This window comes from Conger conger, chromosome 19, assembly GCF_963514075.1.
Source record: "Conger conger chromosome 19, fConCon1.1, whole genome shotgun sequence".
Lineage (NCBI taxonomy): Eukaryota > Metazoa > Chordata > Actinopteri > Anguilliformes > Congridae > Conger > Conger conger.
This window is the reverse complement of record NC_083778.1, coordinates 1212373-1233049: the sequence shown is the minus strand read 5'-3', so window position 1 is coordinate 1233049 and position 20677 is coordinate 1212373. Positions and strand designations below refer to the sequence as shown.

Below are 20677 nucleotides of genomic sequence, written 5' to 3'. Positions count from 1 at the left end.
TGACTGGTATCCTGGATTGATCTTGAGTGTGACATGAGGAGATGCCCCTCCCTCTCTGCTTTTGCTTTTCTCCACTGCAGCAACTTCTTGCACTGTTTTAGCCAGTTCCTCTTGTTCTTTCTCTACTCGTTCTTTGGTCAGTTTAAAATTTTCCAACAACAATGGTTCCTCTTTTAACTTATTTTCCAAATCAGCTCTTTTTGTTTGTGCCTTTCCTTCAGCATCTTCGCTATCTACTGTTCCTGATATTTCACCAATGCCCTTAATTACTGGATACAGGCCTTTCCCTGGAGTGTAAGGCGGGGGCCTTTTTCCCTAATATCTCAGCAGCTGAACCCTGTTTGGTCGCCATGCCGACAACTGCGTGTATTCTAGATGTATTCTTTAATCTGTAGAATTACGTAATGCAATTCAAGATTTCCTATTAGCTCCACTAATGTATCTCCCACTTTTTCCACAGTCCAATTATGTATTATTTTGCTTTCCCAATTTATATACGGCCACTCTGCGCCCACTGAAATTAAAACCACAAATTTCTGATATTTGTCAGCGCTCTAAGCAATATATATATATATATATATATATATATATATATATATATATATATATATATATATTATTAATCCTGTCACTGGATCTACACACTGCCTCTCTCCAAAAATGCTCTCTTAACCCTTAATTAACTGCACAATTACTCTTTTTCTCTCGTAATATTAGTCTGTCGCGTTTTCATATGTAAGATATTCATCTCACATTTCAACATTTGCCACATGGTCAACATTTACAAAAAACAAACACTTATTTAACACTTCTAAATGCTCCTTAACCTTACAGTAATGATGATGATGATGATGATGATGATGATGATATCGGAAAAATACCTTTACCGCCTGAACAAAGTCGTCAATGTCTTCTGGACTTATATATCCTTTTCTCTCAGACAGGGTAACCCAGTGTCAGCACGTTCACTCCTCACAACCCCCCTTTAGGGCTCAAACTCTGACCACCTGTCAGCACATTCACTCTCACAACCCCCCTTTAGGGCTCAAACTCTGACCACCTGTCAGCACCTTCACTCCTCACAACCCCCCTTTAGGGCTCAAACTCTGACCACCTGTCAGCACGTTCACTCCTCACAACCCCCCTTTAGGGCTCAAACTCTGACCACCTGTCAGCATGTTCACTCTCACAACCCCCCTTTAGGGCTCAAACTCTGACCACCTGTCAGCACGTTCACTCTCACAACCCCCCTTTAGGGCTCAAACTCTGACCACCTGTCAGCACGTTCACTCTCACAACCCCCCTTTAGGGCTCAAACTCTGACCACCTGTCAGCACCTTCACTCTCACAACCCCCCTTTAGGGCTCAAACTCTGACCACCTGTCAGCACCTTCACTCTCACAACCCCCCTTTAGGGCTCAAACTCTGACCACCTGTCAGCACCTTCACTCCTCACAACCCCCCTTTAGGGCTCAAACTCTGACCACCTGTCAGCACGTTCACTCTCACAACCCCCCTTTAGGGCTCAAACTCTGACCACCTGTCACACCACACCACGCAATATCATCAACGTGAATCACACTCTTTTTCACAATAAATCCAAAGCAAAAGCTTTACATGCAATAAGTGTCGCACATGCACATGCTTTTACATGCAATCTTTATCCAAAGCTTTCCTCCAAGTCTCCTGTTTTCAATCACTTATGTTCCTATTTTACTTTAGGTTCTTTTGGGTAGGAGAGGTCACAGAGATCCCGTAGAGCGCCGGCCACAGACAGGCTGACAGAACCTTTTTGTCTATTCAACCACAGCAAGGATTTATGTGCCATTTATTTAAGTTTGCTTACCTTGCCAGTTTTGTAGACGAGCAGCCACCCTTTGGTCTGTCAGTCTTTCTGGGAGCCGCCTCACCCACGGGCCTCCTGGTGCAGCTGCCTCGCCCACAGGCCTCCTGGTTCAGCCGCCTCGCCCACGGGCCTCCTGGTGCAGCCGCCTTGCCCACAGGCCTCCTGGTGCAGCCGCCTCGCCCACGGGCCTCCTGGTGCAGCCGCCTCGCCCAGGGGCCTCCTGGTGCAGCCGCCTCGCCCACGGGCCTCCTGGTGCAGCCGCCTCGCCCAGGGGCCTCCTGGTGCAGCCGCCTCGCCCACGGGCCTCCTGGTGCAGCCGCCTCGCCCACGGGCCTCCTGGTGCAGCCGCCTCGCCCACGGTCCTCTGCAGTCGGACGGGTCCTGACCTCTTCGCTACCCTGCTCGCAGCGCCAAATTTTGTTGTGGGTTCCCTAACAAATTATCAGTCCAATTACAAATAAACAATCCAATTTATAAAATAATACCTTTGACATAAAGAAAACATGATTTCCAGTGTTTTAAGGAGAAACAGAAATAATACAATTCAGTGCAGTGTACTTCAGTGCTGGGAATATATGAACCCTCCTGTTATGTTCAACTTTAGGGAACAGCAATAATGTCCCCGGGTCAAATTGACCCGGTGCATGTTTCACCATCTGAAAGTAGTTTAAAGATATATTTTTCTCCATAAACATTATCTTTAGCTCAATTTATATAAATTTAATTAATATTTAGTGTAAATTCGTTTTCCCCTCTTACAGATCATGGTTTAATGATGAGAATTAATTTGTTTTCGATGAAAATATCATTTTCAAACAGTTTTTTCTGTGCACTGGCACAAATGAGACATTCACCACATTTGTTTCAACATATTTTTATTTCATTTTGATTTTTTAAAACATTTTTTAAATGTTTCTGTTATGGGGGCATGTTGTATAATTTAAACAACACATATCTTCTGTTAGGTGTCAAACTGACCCTTTAAATTAAAATATACATCTTAAAACTACATTTAATTTTTAACAATGTTTACAATGTTTACAACAGGAAACCTGAACAAGAAGGAGAGAACATTTTGTTTGTGTTTGTGTGTGTGTGTGTGTGTGTGTGTGTGTGTCTATGAAGCACGAGTGGCAGTATGTCACCACATGTTTTTTGCAAATGAATGTTTTGCACTTGAAGCATGTGATGCTAGTCTTGCTGTCGTCACTGGGCTTGCAGACTTGGCACCGCTACCTCTTTTTTCCCGCAGCAGCAACCTAGAAAGATGAAGATGATGATTACTGTATTAGTTTGAACAGGATAGAAGTTTTGTGCATCCTGATCACCTGACTCACACACACACACATGCACTTACCTTGGGCACAGGTGGGGTAGGTGCGTCTTCCTCCTGGATCCTCCTCACCATGACTACAGCGGCTTGGCTTCTTGGCAGGTGCTGCCTTCTCTCAATGTGGGGTGTCACAAGTGCTCTCCCAAGCTCCTTGAGGAAGAGCCGTCTCTTGAACAGCTTGGAAGCTTTCCAATCTGGGAAGATCTCAGTCCAGATGACAAACGCATTGTAGGCTGACACATCCACGATGTTGTAAGAAATGACCAAAGGCCAGCGCGCTGTCATGCGTTCGCAGCTGTAGGACCCAGTCACCTTGTCAAGATTGTCCAGCCCTCCGTTGGTGGCATTGTAATCCAGGATCATCTCAGGTTTCTGGTCCTCTCTGGTGCTGATCTTGGCATCCTTGTGTAGCGTGCTCATCAACACATCATGTTTCCCTCTTTTGGGAGAGTAAGAGACCAGGGCTGTGGTGTCTGTAAAGGCAAACTTTGAAGACTGAGCAGCCCTGTTCTTCATTGACAGCAGTTCAGCAGGAAGTTCAGGTTTATTTTTCCGAACAGTACCTATCAATGTGAGCTTCCGCTTCAGCAGCTCCTGACCCAGGGTGTAGGATGTGAAAACGTTGTCGCAGGTAATGTTATGGCCCCTGAGACCCTGGATCATGTCAAGAACCACCCGCATGCCCTGGTTTCTCTCTGGTGCTCCTCCAATAGGCTTACCAGTGTAAACCCGCATGTTCAATGCATAGCTTGAGTTTGCATCGCAAGCTGGCTGCCCAGATCTTTATGCCATATTTTGCTGGCTTTGAAGGCATGAATTGCCTAAAGGGGCAGCGACCTCTGAATGCCACCAGGCTTTCGTCCACGGTGACATTAGGACCTGGGTTATAGAGTAGTGGCAGCCGCTCTACCCACTTGTCCCACACTGTCCTAATAGCTGCCAGCTTATCCCTCTCCCGTCCGCCAGCTCTTGTCTCCCGATTATCAAACCTGATGACCCTTGAGAAAATATGAAACGTCTCCAATGACGTAGTGGCTCGGAATATGGCCCTGCACGTCTCTGCATCCCACAGGCTGGCTGTCGATTCACCTTTGGACTTATAAACCCCAGCCAGGATGAGAAGCCCCAAATAAGCATGTAAATGCTTATTGTCCAGTTCTCTCCACTCCTGCCCAAAAACACGCCTCCCTTCTAAATTCGTCATTTCTAGAACAATTTTCTGGATTGAATCAGGAATGAGCAACCCAAAAGCAGAGTTACTGCCATCCTAGTGGGCCCAGGCGCTTCCTTTATTATGTTTGCAGCTGATGTTGTTCCCTGATCAGAATTGATCTCAAGATCATCTTCACTTTCATAAACTTCCTCCTCTACTTCACCATCCTGACCAAAGATGTGTTCCAGAGCCTCCTGGGCTGTCATTCTACTGCTCATATTGCTCATCTTTTCAACCTCTGAGAGAGTACAGATGCGTAATGTTGGTGGCTCTTTTATATTGCAAGCTCTTTTATATGTTGCCCATCCTCCCTGATTGTGGGCAGAGTTTTCCCGTGGGTTCTCATCTTAGGTAGAGTGAAAATTGATACATTTCACATTTTTCCCGTAGAAAGTGCGGGAAGGGTAGTTGGGGTCCAGGAACAAATTCTGTGTGTGTGTTTGTCTTTCTGTACGTCTGTCTGTGTGTGTGCGCACGTGTGTGTGTGTGTGCGCGTGCGTGTGTGTGTGCGTGTGTGCGCATGTGTGTGCAGTTGGGTTGTCTGTCATATTGGAAAAGAAAACAAATCAGTTTTGGTCTAAATTTTATAATTTTACCTTTACTCTTTTATAAGTATTCTCCATTATGACTGCCAGGTCAAATTGACCCGAACAGTATGTGTGTAATATAAACATGTAGGGGGGGGGGGGGATTCGGATTTTTGGATTGGATTGGATTTTTCCTGTATTTTAAAACTTTGAAACGGGTCAATTTGACCCGCAACATAACAGGAGGGTTAAAATAATACAATACAGTCCAATTATCATACTTCAGTGTACTTCTTCAGTGTTGTATTAGTACAAATTAGTACATATACTGATACATAGAATAACATAAGATAATCATACTGATTCATAAGATAAACATAGAATAACTAGGAATAACTAGGGAAAAATCTTCTATATTGCTGAAGTTGTTCCTGAGCTTTTAAGATTTGATTTAAGGTATTGCTTTTCATTGTACGTAACTAAAAAACAACTAAATTCAATGAAAGTTTAGCAGATCATAATCATGAGCTCTCTCTTAGTCAAAGTTCCTCTCCCTCCCTCTCTCCCTCTCTCTCACTCTCTCTCTCTCTCGCTCCCTCTCTTCCTCTCTCGGTCTCTCTCTCCCTCTCCCTTCAAATGTGCTTTATTAAATTTATAAATTTGTGTTGCAAATGCATTGACATAGATAAGTGACAAACAACAAAAACAACAAACCCCCCATACACATATACCTACAAACACACCCACACACACTCACACACGCTACTCCCCCCCGACACACAGACACACACGCACACGCTCCCCCCCCACACACTGATCTAGGCAAGTTTGGTTGAACCCTCAAACCTGCTTCCCTCACGGATAGACAATGATTTATCACATGATCAACAACTGTGGCTCTGATTTCATCAGACACAACTGTTCTTGCTCTTCCGCGACATCTTCTTCCTCTTCCTCTGCCTCTTCCTCTTCCTCTTCCTTTTCCTCTGCCTCTGCCTCTGCCTCTTCCTCTGCCTCTGCCTCTTCCTCTTCCTTTGCCTCTTCCTCTTCCTCGGCCTCTGCCTCTTCCTCTTCCTCGGCCTCTGCCTGCATCCATTTTCCCAAACAAGGCTAAAGAATGCAAATGCCAATCCAAAGATGGCCCCTTTTATATATGTGGTAACGGGGCACAAACAACAAACACCTGGGCAGGTCGTTCACTGAAATGACAGCCAGGTGTTTCAGCAGTACAAAAACAAACACACAATAATAATCTGATTATTTTCTGATTATTTATAAACATTTTTGATCGCAAAACAAACATTTTTCCAGGAAGAATATTGAAAATTGAAGAAATTCTTTTGGAGCTCACTGGACTCATTTGAGCTGTGAATCACTGCACTCAAACTCATCTGTGAATCACTGCACTCAAACTCATCTGTGAATCACTGAACTCAAACTCATCTGTGAATCACTGAACTCAAACTCATCTGTGAATCACTGCACTCAAACTCATCTGTGAATCACTGGACTCAAACTCATCTGTGAATCACTGGACTCAAACTCATCTGTGAATCACTGCACTCAAACTCATCTGTGAATCACTGGACTCAAACTCATCTGTGAATCACTGGACTCAAACTCATCTGTGAATCACTGGACTCAAACTCATCTGTGAATCACTGGACTCAAACTCACCTGTGAATCATTGGACTCAAACTCATCTGTGAATCACTGCACTCAAACCCATCTGTGAATCACTGCACTCAAACTCATCTGTGAATCACTGGACTCAAACTCATCTGTGAATCACTGGACTCAAACCCAAAAGCCAGGCCCCAGGCCCCAGGCCCCGGTGAGCAGCTGGGGGCGACTGGGACAGGGAGGAACTCTCTGGAGGAATGGGGACGGAGCTGTGGGTGTAATCTGACTCCACATTGGACACTTCTGGCACACCACTGACACAACGCTGCTGCAACGGCAGCCTGCTGTCACGTTGGGCTCTTTCAGCGACTCACACGACAACGGTTAACAGACACACAGCGCTTTACTCAGCACCACGTTCAGATATACATCCATTCATCAGCGACTCACACGACCACGGTTAACAGACACACAGCGCTTTACTCAACACCACGTTCAGATATACATCCATTCATCAGCGACTCACACGACCACGGTTAACAGACACACAGCGCTTTACTCAACACCACGTTCAGATATACATCCATTCATCAGCGACTCGCACGACAACGGTTAACAGACACACAGCGCTTTACTCAACACCACGTTCAGATATACATCCATTCATCAGCGACTCGCACGACCACGGTTAACAGACACACAGCGCTTTACTCAACACCACGTTCAGATATACATCCATTCATCAGCGACTCACACGACCACGGTTAACAGACACACAGCGCTTTACTCAACACCACGTTCAGATACACATCCATTCATCAGCGACTCACAAGACCACGGTTAACAGACACACAGCGCTTTACTCAACACCACGTTCAGATATACATCCATTCATCAGCGACTCACACGACCACGGTTAACAGACACACAGCGCTTTACTCAACACCACGTTCAGATATACATCCATTCATCAGCGACTCACACGACCACGGTTAACAGACACACAGCGCTTTACTCAACACCACGTTCAGATAGACATCCATTCATCAGCGACTCACACGACCACGGTTAACAGACACACAGCGCTTTACTCAACACCACGTTCAGATATACATCCATTCATCAGCGACTCACACGACCACGGTTAACAGACACACAGCGCTTTACTCAACACCACGTTCAGATATACATCCATTCATCAGCGACTCACACGACCACGGTTAACAGACACACAGCGCTTTACTCAACACCACGTTCAGATATACATCCATTCATCAGAGACTCGCACGACCACGGTTAACAGACACACAGCGCTTTACTCAACACCACGTTCAGATATACATCCATTCATCAGCGACTCACACGACCACGGTTAACAGACACACAGCGCTTTACTCAACACCACGTTCAGATAGACATCCATTCATCAGCGACTCGCACGACCACGGTTAACAGACACACAGCGCTTTACTCAACACCACGTTCAGATATACATCCATTCATCAGCTCCCTCTTTACTCTCAGTCCTGGGCGTCATCTAACTTACAGCACACCTCTTTTTCCCAGAAATAATGTTACTTTACATTGCCTTGTGGCCCGCTGACCAGATATGACCTGGGCATCGGATGTTCACGTGTCACCATGCCAGGCGTGTTGGTGTCGGTGATCCACACTCTGCCCCCTGGTGCCAGGTTGGAAAGGTTCCTCACTCCGTGTCTTTGGTGGTAGTCGTGCGCATCCATCCGCCTCCTCTCTCTTTCCCCGCACTGGACCCTCCGCAGGTCTGGGATGTCCGGCTCCAGCACCGCCGGGAAGGTGGGCAGAGCGGTACGCGGGCGCCGTCCCATGAGCCACCGGGCCGGGCTGTAGCCGTCGCTCAAAGGTGCAGCTCTGTGCGCTAGCAGTGCTGTAGCCGTCGCTCAAAGGTGCAGCTCTGTGCGCTAGCAGTGCTGTAGCCGTCACTCAAAGGTGCAGCTCTGTGCGCTAGCAGTGCTGTAGCCGTCGCTCAAAGGTGCAGCTCTGTGCGCTAGCAGTGCTGTAGCCGTCGCTCAAAGGTGCAGCTCTGTGCGCTAGCAGTGCTGTAGCCGTCGCTCAAAGGTGTAGCTCTGTGCGCTAGCAGGGCTGTAGCCGTCGCTCAAAGGTGCAGCTCTGTGCGCTAGCAGTGCTGTAGCCATCGCTCAAAGGTGCAGCTCTGTGCGCTAGCAGTGCTGTAGCCGTCGCTCAAAGGTGCAGCTCTGTGTGCTAGCAGTGCTGTAGCCGTCGCTCAAAGGTGCAGCTCTGTGCACTAGCAGTGCTGTAGCCGTCACTCAAAGGTGCAGCTCTGTGCGCTAGCAGTGCTGTAGCCGTCGCTCAAAGGTGCAGCTCTGTGCGCTAGCAGTGCTGTAGCCGTCGCTCAAAGGTGCAGCTCTGTGCGCTAGCAGTGCTGTAGCCATCGCTCAAAGGTGCAGCTCTGTGCGCTAGCAGTGCTGTAGCCGTCGCTCAAAGGTGTAGCTCTGTGCGCTAGCAGTGCTGTAGCCGTCGCTCAAAGGTGCAGCTCTGTGCGCTAGCAGTGCTGTAGCCGTCACTCAAAGGTGTAGCTCTGTGCGCTAGCAGTGCTGTAGCCGTCGCTCAAAGGTGTAGCTCTGTGCGCTAGCAGTGCTGTAGCCGTCGCTCAAAGGTGCAGCTCTGTGCGCTAGCAGTGCTGTAGCCGTCACTCAAAGGTGCAGCTCTGTGCGCTAGCAGTGCTGTAGCCGTCACTCAAAGGTGCAGCTCTGTGCGCTAGCAGTGCTGTAGCCGTCACTCAAAGGTGTAGCTCTGTGCGCTAGCAGGGCTGTAGCCGTCACTCAAAGGTGCAGCTCTGTGCGCTAGCAGTGCTGTAGCCGTCACTCAAAGGTGCAGCTCTGTGCGCTAGCAGGGCTGTAGCCGTCACTCAAAGGTGCAGCTCTGTGCGCTAGCAGTGCTGTAGCCGTCACTCAAAGGTGCAGCTCTGTGCGCTAGCAGTGCTGTAGCCGTCGCTCAAAGGTGCAGCTCTGTGTGCTAGCAGTGCTGTAGCCGTCACTCAAAGGTGTAGCTCTGTGCGCTAGCAGTGCTGTAGCCATCGCTCAAAGGTGCAGCTCTGTACGCTAGCAGTGCTGTAGCCGTCACTCAAAGGTGCAGCTCTGTGCGCTAGCAGTGCTGTAGCCGTCACTCAAAGGTGCAGCTCTGTGTGCTAGCAGTGCTGTAGCCGTCACTCAAAGGTGCAGCTCTGTGCGCTAGCAGTGCTGTAGCCGTCACTCAAAGGTGCAGCTCTGTACGCTAGCAGTGCGCAGCAGGGTTCTGACGCCTGTGTGGGGAAAAATGCACAGATAACATTTCACAGGTGAGCGTCGTCTGATGAAACAGATCCCAGTAAAAACAACTGCAGCTATTCTGCAGTTTAACCTTCTCATTTATCTGATCACACAGAATAAGAGAGTGGAAGGCCTACCAGCTTTCTGATAGTTCTTCAGTTTGCACACACACACAGTCTGACTTAAACACAGTTTTCAGTATACTGCCCCAGAAGGGGGGGAACATAAACAAAAAGACACGCAGCTGGCTGCTAACTTTTAGCAGTATTTTGTCTTCACTGTTACCCCTTGTTGGCCTTCTGTAAGACCGGAATGTGCTAGCTACCCCCTTCTGGGTGAAGCAGAGACACCCAGGTGAAAGGCTGTCTTCCTGCTGGGAGAGAGACAAAGAAAGACTCCCTTTTAACACTTAATACAGAAAGTGGTCTAATAGGAATAAGGATTATAATAAAAGGTTATCTTTAATCACGTGATTATCTTTATGTGAACACACTTTGTAAATTAAGAATCAGTTCAGAAAATGATCCTCACGCCTTGTTCAGGTTTGTCAGCGTTTGAGCGGCTCGCTCGGCCTCACCATTGCTCTGTGGAGACCTGGGGCTGCTGGACACGGCACTAAGACTTTCATGTCTGCTCCTGAGAACTGAGGCCCGTTGCACTAAGACTTTCATGTGTGCTCCTGAGAACTGAGGCCCGTTGCACAAAGACTTTCATGTCTGCTCCTGAGAACTGAGGCCCGTTGCACTAAGACTTTCATGTCTGCTCCTGAGAACTGAGGCCCGTTGCACTAAGACTTTCATGTCTGCTCCTGAGAACTGAGGCCCGTTGCACTAAGACTTTCATGTCTGCTCCTGAGAACTGAGGCCCGTTGCACAAAGACTTTCATGTCTGCTCCTGAGAACTGAGGCCCGTTGTCTGGGACAAGCGTCTCTGGAACGCCATGTCTCACAAACATTGACTTCAGATGCACCACAATGTCAGCTCAGCTGGGCCACCTCTATGAACCTAGAAAAAGAATCCAGGACCAGCAGGTCATTGGTTGTGTTTGGTGTGAATGGCCTCTCTAGAAAAAGAATCCAGGCCCAGCAGGTCATTGGTTGTGTTTGGTGTGAACGGCCTCTCTAGAAAAAGAATCCAGGACCAGCATCATTGGTTGTGTTTGGTGTGAACGGCCTCTCTAGAAAAAGAATCCAGGACCAGCAGGTCATTGGTTGTGTTTGGTGTGAACGGCCTCTCTAGAAGAAGAATCCAGGACCAGCAGGTCATTGGTTGTGTTTGGGGTGAACGGCCTCTCTAGAAAAAGAATCCAGGACCAGCAGGTCATTGGTTGTGTTTGGGGTGAATGGCCTCTCTAGAAAAAGAATCCAGGACCAGCAGGTCATTGGTTGTGTTTGGGGTGAACGGCCTCTCTAGAAAAAGAATCCAGGACCAGCAGGTCATTGGTTGTGTTTGGTGTGAACGGCCTCTCTAGAAAAAGAATCCAGGACCAGCAGGTGATTGGTTGTGTTTGGGGTGAACGGCCTGTCTGGCAGCTTGGAGGGAATGAGTGGCTCTTTCACGTCGGCCCCGCTCCTTGACGCATGCCCTGCAGTTTAACACCGGCTCACTCATTTGGCTACTCAGCCCTGGCCACCAAACCGCCTGTCTAGCACGTTCCCTGCTCTTGACTGCCCCCTGGTGGCCCTTGTGTGTGTTCTCCAGCACACTGTTTCTCAAGGGGGAGGGGTTACCGTAGTAACAGTCCATTGTGTGCCGAGCACTGCTCTGTCCGTCCAGTGTGGTCTCACCATCGCATCCAGTCTGCTGCCATGTGACCAGCCCTCAGTGCACAGCTTCATCACTGGTGAGCACACGCTGTCAGCGCTCCACAGCTGCCTCAGCTCTGTCAGGTAAGCGTCACTCGCTGGTAAGTTCTCCATCACATAATCTGCGTGTATATTCCTTTCCTCCATCAGCCCGTCTCCACTTGTGGCTCCGCTCACGACGGCGTGTGCGCTATTGTGAGGCTCTTTCCCGGGACGTGTGATGGTGTACGGATACCTCATGAGCCGCACGCTGAACCTCTGTATTCTCTGTAGGGATACCTCATGAGCCGCACGCTGAACCTCTGTATTCTCTGTAGGGATACCTCATGAGCCGCACGCTGAACCTCTGTATTCTCTGTACGGATACCTCATGAGCCGCACGCTGAACCTCTGTATTCTCTGTAGGGATACCTCATGAGCCGCACGCTGAACCTCTGTATTCTCTGTAGGGATACCTCATGAGCCGCACGCTGAACCTCTGTATTCTCTGTAGGGATACCTCATGAGCCGCACGCTGAACCTCTGTATTCTCTGTAGGGATACCTCATGAGCCACACGCTGAACCTCTGTATTCTCTGTAGGGATACCTCATGAGCCGCACGCTGAACCTCTGTATTCTCTGTAGGGATACCTCATGAGCCGCACGCTGAACCTCTGTATTCTCGGTGGGAGAGAGTCCAGAGCTTGTCCTCCCAGAAGGCTGGCGAGAGGTTGGTGGTTTCCAGTTCAAAATGGAGGCCGATGGTGAAGCCCCTGAACCTCTGGCATGCCCACGTCAGGCCCGGTGCCTCCTTCTCCACTCGAGCGTAGCGTCGCTCTGCGCTGGTCAGCGCTCTCGATGACCACATGAGGGCCTGAGGTCACCTCCGTCACCATGCGGTTGTGGACGTGTTCCTCTGCTGAGGCCATGGTGAAAGTGATGGAGGCGGTGTGGTGCGCACTCTTTGGACAGAGGGATCTGCCAGAACCCCGTGTCGGCGTGGAGTTTGGTGAAGATCACTGCTCCTGACAGCGTGCCCAGCGTCCGGCCCACTGCGGGAAGGACACGTTTTTCATTGAGGGGAGAGAGGAGGACACAGATGTGGATTTGGTCTTTGGACTTGTTTGGCGCTCAACCGCGCCGGAACAGCCCTCTGTAGGCTCCTCTGTGCGGCTGATGATGCCCAGCTGTTCCTGCCTCACGCTCCTTCTTTACCTCGCCCATCAATGGCAGTGGGACCTGCCCTGGCACTTTGAGGGAAACAGGCTTGGCCCCCGCTTTGAGTTTAAGAGTGTGCGGCTGTTGCAGTTATCCTAACCCGTCACATAGCTGAGGGTAAATTTGTTTTACAGTCTCTCGGTCAATGCCATCTACTCTAGCCACTAGCCTGAGTCTCGTAGACGCTGGCCGACTCAAAAGCCAGGTACTCAGGTGCTTCACACCGCAGCGCTTCCTTGGCCAGGCCCACCACCGTGAGCGGAGCCCGTCCTGGCCCAAACGGTGCGTTCCTCCCTGGAGTGAGGGGGCCCGTGTCCCCTGGTCTTATTTCCCTGCACACCTGCTCTGGCAGCGCGGTAATATCGGCCCCTGTGTCCATCCTGAAGGCCCCCTGCGTGTGTCTCAGGCCAATGTCCACAGTCCATGCTTCCTCACCTGCATTCACCGTGCCCAGGAATACTGTGTCCCTGCCCTCTTGCTCTGTGCCTGCCCACCTGCGTGTTTCTCAGGCCAATGTCCACAGTCCATGCTTCCTCACCTGCATCCACCGTGCCCAGGAATACTGTGTCCCTGCCCTCCTGCTCTGTGTCTGCCCACCTGCGTGTGTCTCAGGCCAATGTCCACAGTCCATGCTTCCTCACCTGCATCCACCGTGCCCAGGAATACTGTGTCCCTGCCCTCCTGCTCTGTGCCTGCCCACCTGCATGTGTCTCAGGCCAATGTCCACAGTCCATGCTTCCTCACCTGCATCCACCGTGCCCAGGAATACTGTGTCCCTGCCCTCCTGCTCTGTGCCTGCCCACCTGCGTGTTTCTCAGGCCAATGTCCACAGTCCATGCTTCCTCACCTGCATCCACCGTGCCCAGGAATACTGTGTCCCTGCCCTCCTGCTCTGTGTCTGCCCACCTGCGTGTGTCTCAGGCCAATGTCCACAGTCCATGCTTCCTCACCTGCATCCACCGTGCCCAGGAACACTGTGTCCCTGCCCTCCTGCTCTGTGCCTGCCCACCTGCGTGTGTCTCAGGCCAATGTCCACAGTCCATGCTTCCTCACCTGCATCCACCGTGCCCAGGAATACTGTGTCCCTGCCCTCCTGCTCTGTGCCTGCCCACCTGCGTGTGTCTCAGGCCAATGTCCACAGTCCATGCTTCCTCACCTGCATCCACCGTGCCCAGGAATACTGTGTCCCTGCCCTCCTGCTCTGTGCCTGCCCACCTGCGTGTGTCTCAGGCCAATGTCCACAGTCCATGCTTCCTCACCTGCATCCACCGTGCCCAGGAATACTGTGTCCCTGCCCTCCTGCTCTGTGTCTGCCCACCTGCACACCCTGCTGGAGTGACCCCTTTTTCACTCTGCATTCTGAGCTGGGCACTGGAATCTAGAGCAGGGGGGTGATTTACCGCAATTTGGGCATGACAGCTTGTTTTCAGCTGCGCACTGTGGCTCCTGCCTAGATCTGCTTGCTGGCTGTTTTGGGGTTTTTTTGACGGCACTGCATCTACATTCGTTCTGTGGGCATTTTCTCTCTCGCTTCTCAAATCTAATTGCTGCCTTTCCATGTCCTCAGCTTGTGTGGCCATACTGATGGCCTTGGCCAGATCCAGACTGCTCTCTCTCTGACAGGGCAGCATCCTTACTGCCTCCCACAGTGCTGTCCCTGAACAGTTGGTCACGTAGTAATCTGTACTCACAGTTCTGTCCCTGAGCAGTTGGTCACACAGTAATCTGTACTCACAGTTCTGTCTCTGAACAGTTGGTCACGTAGTAATCTGTACTCACAGTTCTGTCCCTGAACAGTTGGTCACACAGTTATCTGTATTTACAGTTCTGTCCCTGAACAGTTGGTCACGTAGTAATCTGTACTCACAGTTCTGTCCCTGAACAGTTGGTCACACAGTAATCTGTATTTACAGTTCTGTCCCTGAACAGTTGGTCACACAGTAATCTGTACTCACAGTTCTGTCCCTGAACAGTTGGTCACACAGTAATCTGTACTCACAGTTCTGTCCCTGAACAGTTGGTCACACAGTAATCTGTACTCACAGTTCTCCACCAGCGCATATAAGGCTCTGATAAACGGTTGGCCCGCTCGTATGTCACGTTTTTGGCGGTAAAACTGTCTCTGACCCTGCTGTACTGCGGTCAATGTTAGCCTCTGTACTGCTGTACTGTGGTCAATGTTAGTCTCTGACCCTGCTGTACTGCGGTCAATGTTAGTCTCTGTACTGCTGTACTGCGGTCAATGTTAGCCTCTGACGCTGCTGTACTGCGGTCAATGTTAGCCTCTGTACTGCTGTACTGTGGTCAATGTTAGTCTCTGACCCTGCTGTACTGCGGTCAATGTTAGTCTCTGACGCTGCTGTACTGCGGTCAATGTTAGTCTCTGTACTGCTGTACTGCGGTCAATGTTAGCCTCTGTACTGCTGTACTGTGGTCAATGTTAGTCTCTGTACTGCTGTACTGCGGTCAATGTTAGTCTCTGACCCTGCTGTACTGCGGTCAATGTTAGCCTCTGACCCTGCTGTACTGCGGTCAATGTTAGTCTCTGACCCTGCTGCACTGCGGTCAATGTTAGCCTCTTTACTGCTGTACTGCGGTCAATGTTAGTCTCTGTACTGCTGTACTGCGGTCAATGTTAGTCTCTGACCCTGCTGTACTGCGGTCAATGTTAGTCTCTGACCCTGCTGCACTGCGGTCAATGTTAGCCTCTGTACTGCTGTACTGCGGTCAATGTTAGCCTCTGACCCTGCTGTACTGCGGTCAATGTTAGTCTCTGACCCTGCTGCACTGCGGTCAATGTTAGCCTCTTTACTGCTGTACTGTGGTCAATGTTAGTCTCTGACCCTGCTGTACTGCAGTCAATGTTAGCCTCTTTACTGCTGTACTGCGGTCAATGTTAGTCTCTGACCCTGCTGTACTGCGGTCAATGTTAGCCTCTGCACTGCTGTACTGTGGTCAATGTTAGTCTCTGACCCTGCTGTACTGCGGTCAATGTTAGTCTCTGACCCTGCTGTACTGTGGTCAATGTTAGTCTCTGACGCTGCTGTACTGCGGTCAATGTTAGTCTCTGACCCTGCTGTACTGTGGTCAATGTTAGTCTCTGACGCTGCTGCACTGCGGTCAATGTTAGCCTCTTTACTGCTGTACTGTGGTCAATGTTAGTCTCTGACCCTGCTGAACTGCGGTCAATGTTAGTCTCTGACCCTGCTGTACTGCGGTCAATGTTAGTCTCTGACCCTGCTGTACTGCGGTCAATGTTAGTCTCTGACCCTGCTGTACTGTGGTCAATGTTAGTCTCTGACCTGCTGTACTGTGGTCAATGTTAGCCTCTGTACTGCTGTACTGTGGTCAATGTTAGTCTCTGACCCTGCTGTACTGCGGTCAATGTTAGCCTCTGTACTGTGGTCAATGTTAGCCTCTGACCCTGCTGTACTGCGGTCAATGTTAGTCTCTGACCCTGCTGTACTGTGGTCAATGTTAGTCTCTGACGCTGCTGTACTGCGGTCAATGTTAGTCTCTGTACTGCTGTACTGCGGTCAATGTTAGTCTCTGACCCTGCTGTACTGCGGTCAATGTTAGTCTCTGACCCTGCTGTACTGTGGTCAATGTTAGTCTCTGACGCTGCTGTACTGCGGTCAATGTTAGCCTCTGATCCTGCTGTACTGTGGTCAATGTTAGTCTCTGACCCTGCTGTACTGAGGTCAATGTTAGTCTCTGTACTGCTCTACTGTGGTCAATGTTAGTCTCTGACCCTGCTGTACTGAGGTCAATGTTAGTCTCTGACCCTGCTGTACTGCGGTCAATGTTAGCCTCTGACCCTGATGTACTGCGGTCAATGTTAGTCTCTGACCCTGCTGTACTGCGGTCAATGTTAGTCTCTGACCCTGCTGTACTGTGGTCAATGTTAGCCTCTGACCCTGCTGTACTGTGGTCAATGTTAGCCTCTGTACTGCGGTCAATGTTAGTCTCTGACCCTGCTGTACTGTGGTCAATGTTAGCCTCTGACCCTGCTGTACTGCGGTCAATGTTAGTCTCTGACCCTGCTGTACTGCGGTCAATGTTAGTCTCTGACCCTGCTGTACTGTGGTCAATGTTAGCCTCTGACCCTGCTGTACTGTGGTCAATGTTAGCCTCTGTACTGCGGTCAATGTTAGTCTCTGACCCTGCTGTACTGTGGTCAATGTTAGCCTCTGACCCTGCTGTACTGCGGTCAATGTTAGCCTCTGACCCTGCTGTACTGCGGTCAATGTTAGTCTCTGACCCTGCTGTACTGTGGTCAATGTTAGTCTCTGACCCTGCTGTACTGCGGTCAATGTTAGTCTCTGACCCTGCTGTACTGCGGTCAATGTTAGCCTCTGACCCTGCTGTACTGTGGTCAATGTTAGTCTCTGACCCTGCTGTACTGCGGTCAATGTTAGCCTCTGTACTGCTGTACTGTGGTCAATGTTAGTCTCTGACCCTGCTGTACTGTGGTCAATGTTAGCCTCTGTACTGCGGTCAATGTTAGCCTCTGACCCTGCTGTACTGCGGTCAATGTTAGCCTCTGTACTGTGGTCAATGTTAGTCTCTGACCCTGCTGTACTGTGGTCAATGTTAGTCTCTGACCCTGCTGTACTGTGGTCAATGTTAGCCTCTGACCCTGCTGTACTGTGGTCAATGTTAGTCTCTGACCCTGCTGTACTGCGGTCAATGTTAGCCTCTGTACTGCTGTACTGTGGTCAATGTTAGCCTCTGACCCTGCTGTACTGTGGTCAATGTTAGTCTCTGTACTGCTGTACTGCGGTCAATGTTAGTCTCTGACCCTGCTGTACTGCGGTCAATGTTAGCCTCTGACCCTGCTGTACTGCGGTCAATGTTAGTCTCTGACCCTGCTGTACTGCGGTCAATGTTAGTCTCTGACCCTGCTGTACTGTGGTCAATGTTAGTCTCTGACCCTGCTGTACTGCGGTCAATGTTAGCCTCTGACCCTGCTGTACTGCGGTCAATGTTAGCCTCTGTACTGCTGTACTGCGGTCAATGTTAGTCTCTGACCCTGCTGTACTGCGGTCAATGTTGGTCTCTGACCTGCTGTACTGTGGTCAATGTTAGTCTCTGTACTGCTGTACTGCGGTCAATGTTAGCCTCTGACCCTGCTGTACTGTGGTCAATGTTAGCCTCTGACCCTGCTGTACTGCGGTCAATGTTAGCCTCTTTACTGCTGTACTGTGGTCAATGTTAGTCTCTGTACTGCTGTACTGCGGTCAATGTTAGCCTCTGACCCTGCTGTACTGCGGTCAATGTTAGTCTCTGACCCTGCTGTACTGCGGTCAATGTTAGCCTCTGACGCTGCTGTACTGCGGTCAATGTTAGTCTCTGACCCTGCTGTACTGCGGTCAATGTTAGTCTCTGACCCTGCTGTACTGCGGTCAATGTTAGCCTCTGACCTGCTGTACTGTGGTCAATGTTAGTCTCTGACGCTGCTGTACTGCTGTCAATGTTAGTCTCTGACCCTGCTGTACTGTGGTCAATGTTAGTCTCTGACCCTGCTGTACTGCGGTCAATGTTAGCCTCTGACCTGCTGTACTGTGGTCAATGTTAGTCTCTGACGCTGCTGTACTGCGGTCAATGTTAGTCTCTGACCCTGCTGTACTGCGGTCAATGTTAGCCTCTGTACTGCTGTACTGTGGTCAATGTTAGCCTCTGACCCTGCTGTACTGCGGTCAATGTTAGCCTCTGACCCTGCTGTACTGAGGTCAATGTTAGCCTCTGTACTGCTGTACTGCGGTCAATGTTAGTCTCTGACCCTGCTGTACTGCGGTCAATGTTAGTCTCTGACCCTGCTGTACTGCGGTCAATGTTAGTCTCTGACCCTGCTGTACTGCAGTCAATGTTAGTCTCTGACCCTGCTGTACTGTGGTCAATGTTAGTCTCTGACCCTGCTGTACTGCGGTCAATGTTAGCCTCTGTACTGCTGTACTGCGGTCAATGTTAGTCTCTGACCCTGCTGTACTGTGGTCAATGTTAGCCTCTGTACTGCTGTACTGCGGTCAATGTTAGTCTCTGACCCTGCTGTACTGCGGTCAATGTTAGCCTCTGACCCTGCTGTACTGCGGTCAATGTTAGTCTCTGACCCTGCTGTACTGCGGTCAATGTTAGTCTCTGACCCTGCTGTACTGCGGTCAATGTTAGTCTCTGTACTGCGGTCAATGTTAGCCTCTGACCCTGCTGTACTGCGGTCAATGTTAGCCTCTGTACTGCTGTACTGCGGTCAATGTTAGTCTCTGACCCTGCTGTACTGCGGTCAATGTTAGCCTCTGTACTGCTGTACTGCGGTCAATGTTAGTCTCTGACCCTGCTGTACTGTGGTCAATGTTAGTCTCTGTACTGCTGTACTGCGGTCAATGTTAGCCTCTGACCCTGCTGTACTGTGGTCAATGTTAGCCTCTGTACTGCTGTACTGCGGTCAATGTTAGTCTCTGACCCTGCTGTACTGCGGTCAATGTTAGCCTCTGACGCTGCTGTACTGCGGTCAATGTTAGCCTCTGTACTGCTGTACTGAGGTCAATGTTAGCCTCTGACCCTGCTGTACTGCGGTCAATGTTAGTCTCTGACCCTGCTGTACTGCAGTCAATGTTAGCCTCTTTACTGCTGTACTGCGGTCAATGTTAGTCTCTGACCCTGCTGTACTGCAGTCAATGTTAGCCTCTTTACTGCTGTACTGCGGTCAATGTTAGTCTCTGACCCTGCTGTACTGCGGTCAATGTTAGCCTCTGTACTGCTGTACTGCGGTCAATGTTAGCCTCTGACCCTGCTGTACTGCGGTCAATGTTAGTCTCTGACCCTGCTGTACTGCGGTCAATGTTAGTCTCTGACCCTGCTGTACTGCGGTCAATGTTAGCCTCTGTACTGCGGTCAATGTTAGCCTCTGTACTGTGGTCAATGTTAGCCTCTGTACTGTGGTCAATGTTAGCCTCTGTACTGCTGTACTGCGGTCAATGTTAGCCTCTGACCCTGCTGTACTGAGGTCAATGTTAGTCTCTGATGCTGCTGTACTGCGGTCAATGTTAGTCTCTGTACTGCTGTACTGCGGTCAATGTTAGCCTCTGTACTGTGGTCAATGTTAGTCTCTGACCCTGCTGTACTGTGGTCAATGTTAGCCTCTGTACTGTGGTCAATGTTAGCCTCTGTACTGCTGTACTGCGGTCAATGTTAGCCTCTGTATTGCGGTCAATGTTAGTCTCTGACCTGCTGTACTGCGGTCAATGTTAGTCTCTGTACTGCTGTACTGCGGTCAATGTTAGCCTCTGTACTGCGGTCAATGTTAGTCTCTGACCCTGCTGTACTGTGGTCAATGTTAGTCTCTGACCCTGCTGTACTGTGGTCAATGTTAGTCTCTGTACTGCTGTACTGCGGTCAATGTTAGCCTCTGACCCTGCTGTACTGTGGTCAATGTTAGTCTCTGACCCTGCTGTACTGCGGTCAATGTTAGTCTCTGACGCTGCTGTACTGTGGTCAATGTTAGCCTCTGACCCTGCTGTACTGCGGTCAATGTTAGTCTCTGATGCTGCTGTACTGCGGTCAATGTTAGCCTCTGACCCTGCTGTACTGCGGTCAATGTTAGTCTCTGATGCTGCTGTACTGCGGTCAATGTTAGTCTCTGACCCTGCTGTACTGTGGTCAATGTTAGCCTCTGACCCTGCTGTACTGCAGTCAATGTTAGTCTCTGACCCTGCTGTACTGCGGTCAATGTTAGCCTCTGACCCTGCTGTACTGCAGTCAATGTTAGCCTCTTTACTGCTGTACTGCGGTCAATGTTAGTCTCTGACCCTGCTGTACTGCGGTCAA

General features: G+C 49.9%; 1 protein-coding gene, 1 long non-coding RNA gene and 1 pseudogene across 2 annotated transcripts in view; 1 reads left to right on the top strand and 2 right to left on the bottom strand.

The window, feature by feature from the left end:
* The window catches only part of LOC133118958 (NACHT, LRR and PYD domains-containing protein 3-like), a 734314-nt pseudogene that overhangs the window by 547824 nt on the left and 165813 nt on the right, over positions 1 to 20677 (bottom strand).
* Positions 1 to 20677, top strand: part of LOC133118983 (uncharacterized) — a 150219-nt gene that overhangs the window by 109851 nt on the left and 19691 nt on the right. The window lies entirely within an intron of this gene.
* Positions 2942 to 3984, bottom strand: LOC133118973 (uncharacterized). Its single transcript, XM_061229325.1, has 2 exons — positions 3204 to 3984; positions 2942 to 3105 (listed from the first exon to the last, which is right to left on the bottom strand). Exons 1-2 carry the CDS (start codon positions 3912 to 3914, stop codon positions 3079 to 3081), a joined length of 738 nt encoding a protein of 245 aa, XP_061085309.1. The 5' UTR covers positions 3915 to 3984; the 3' UTR covers positions 2942 to 3078.

Excerpts from the sequence above, each read along its gene's own strand:
- LOC133118973 (XM_061229325.1), bottom strand. The coding sequence starts at position 3,914 with ATGCGGGTTTACACTGGTAAGCCTATTGGAGGAGCACCAGAGAGAAAC. Across the intron at positions 3,106-3,203 it reads CTACCCCACCTGTGCCCAAG|GTTGCTGCTGCGGGAAAAAA; the intron begins GTAAGTGCATGT and ends TCATCTTTCTAG.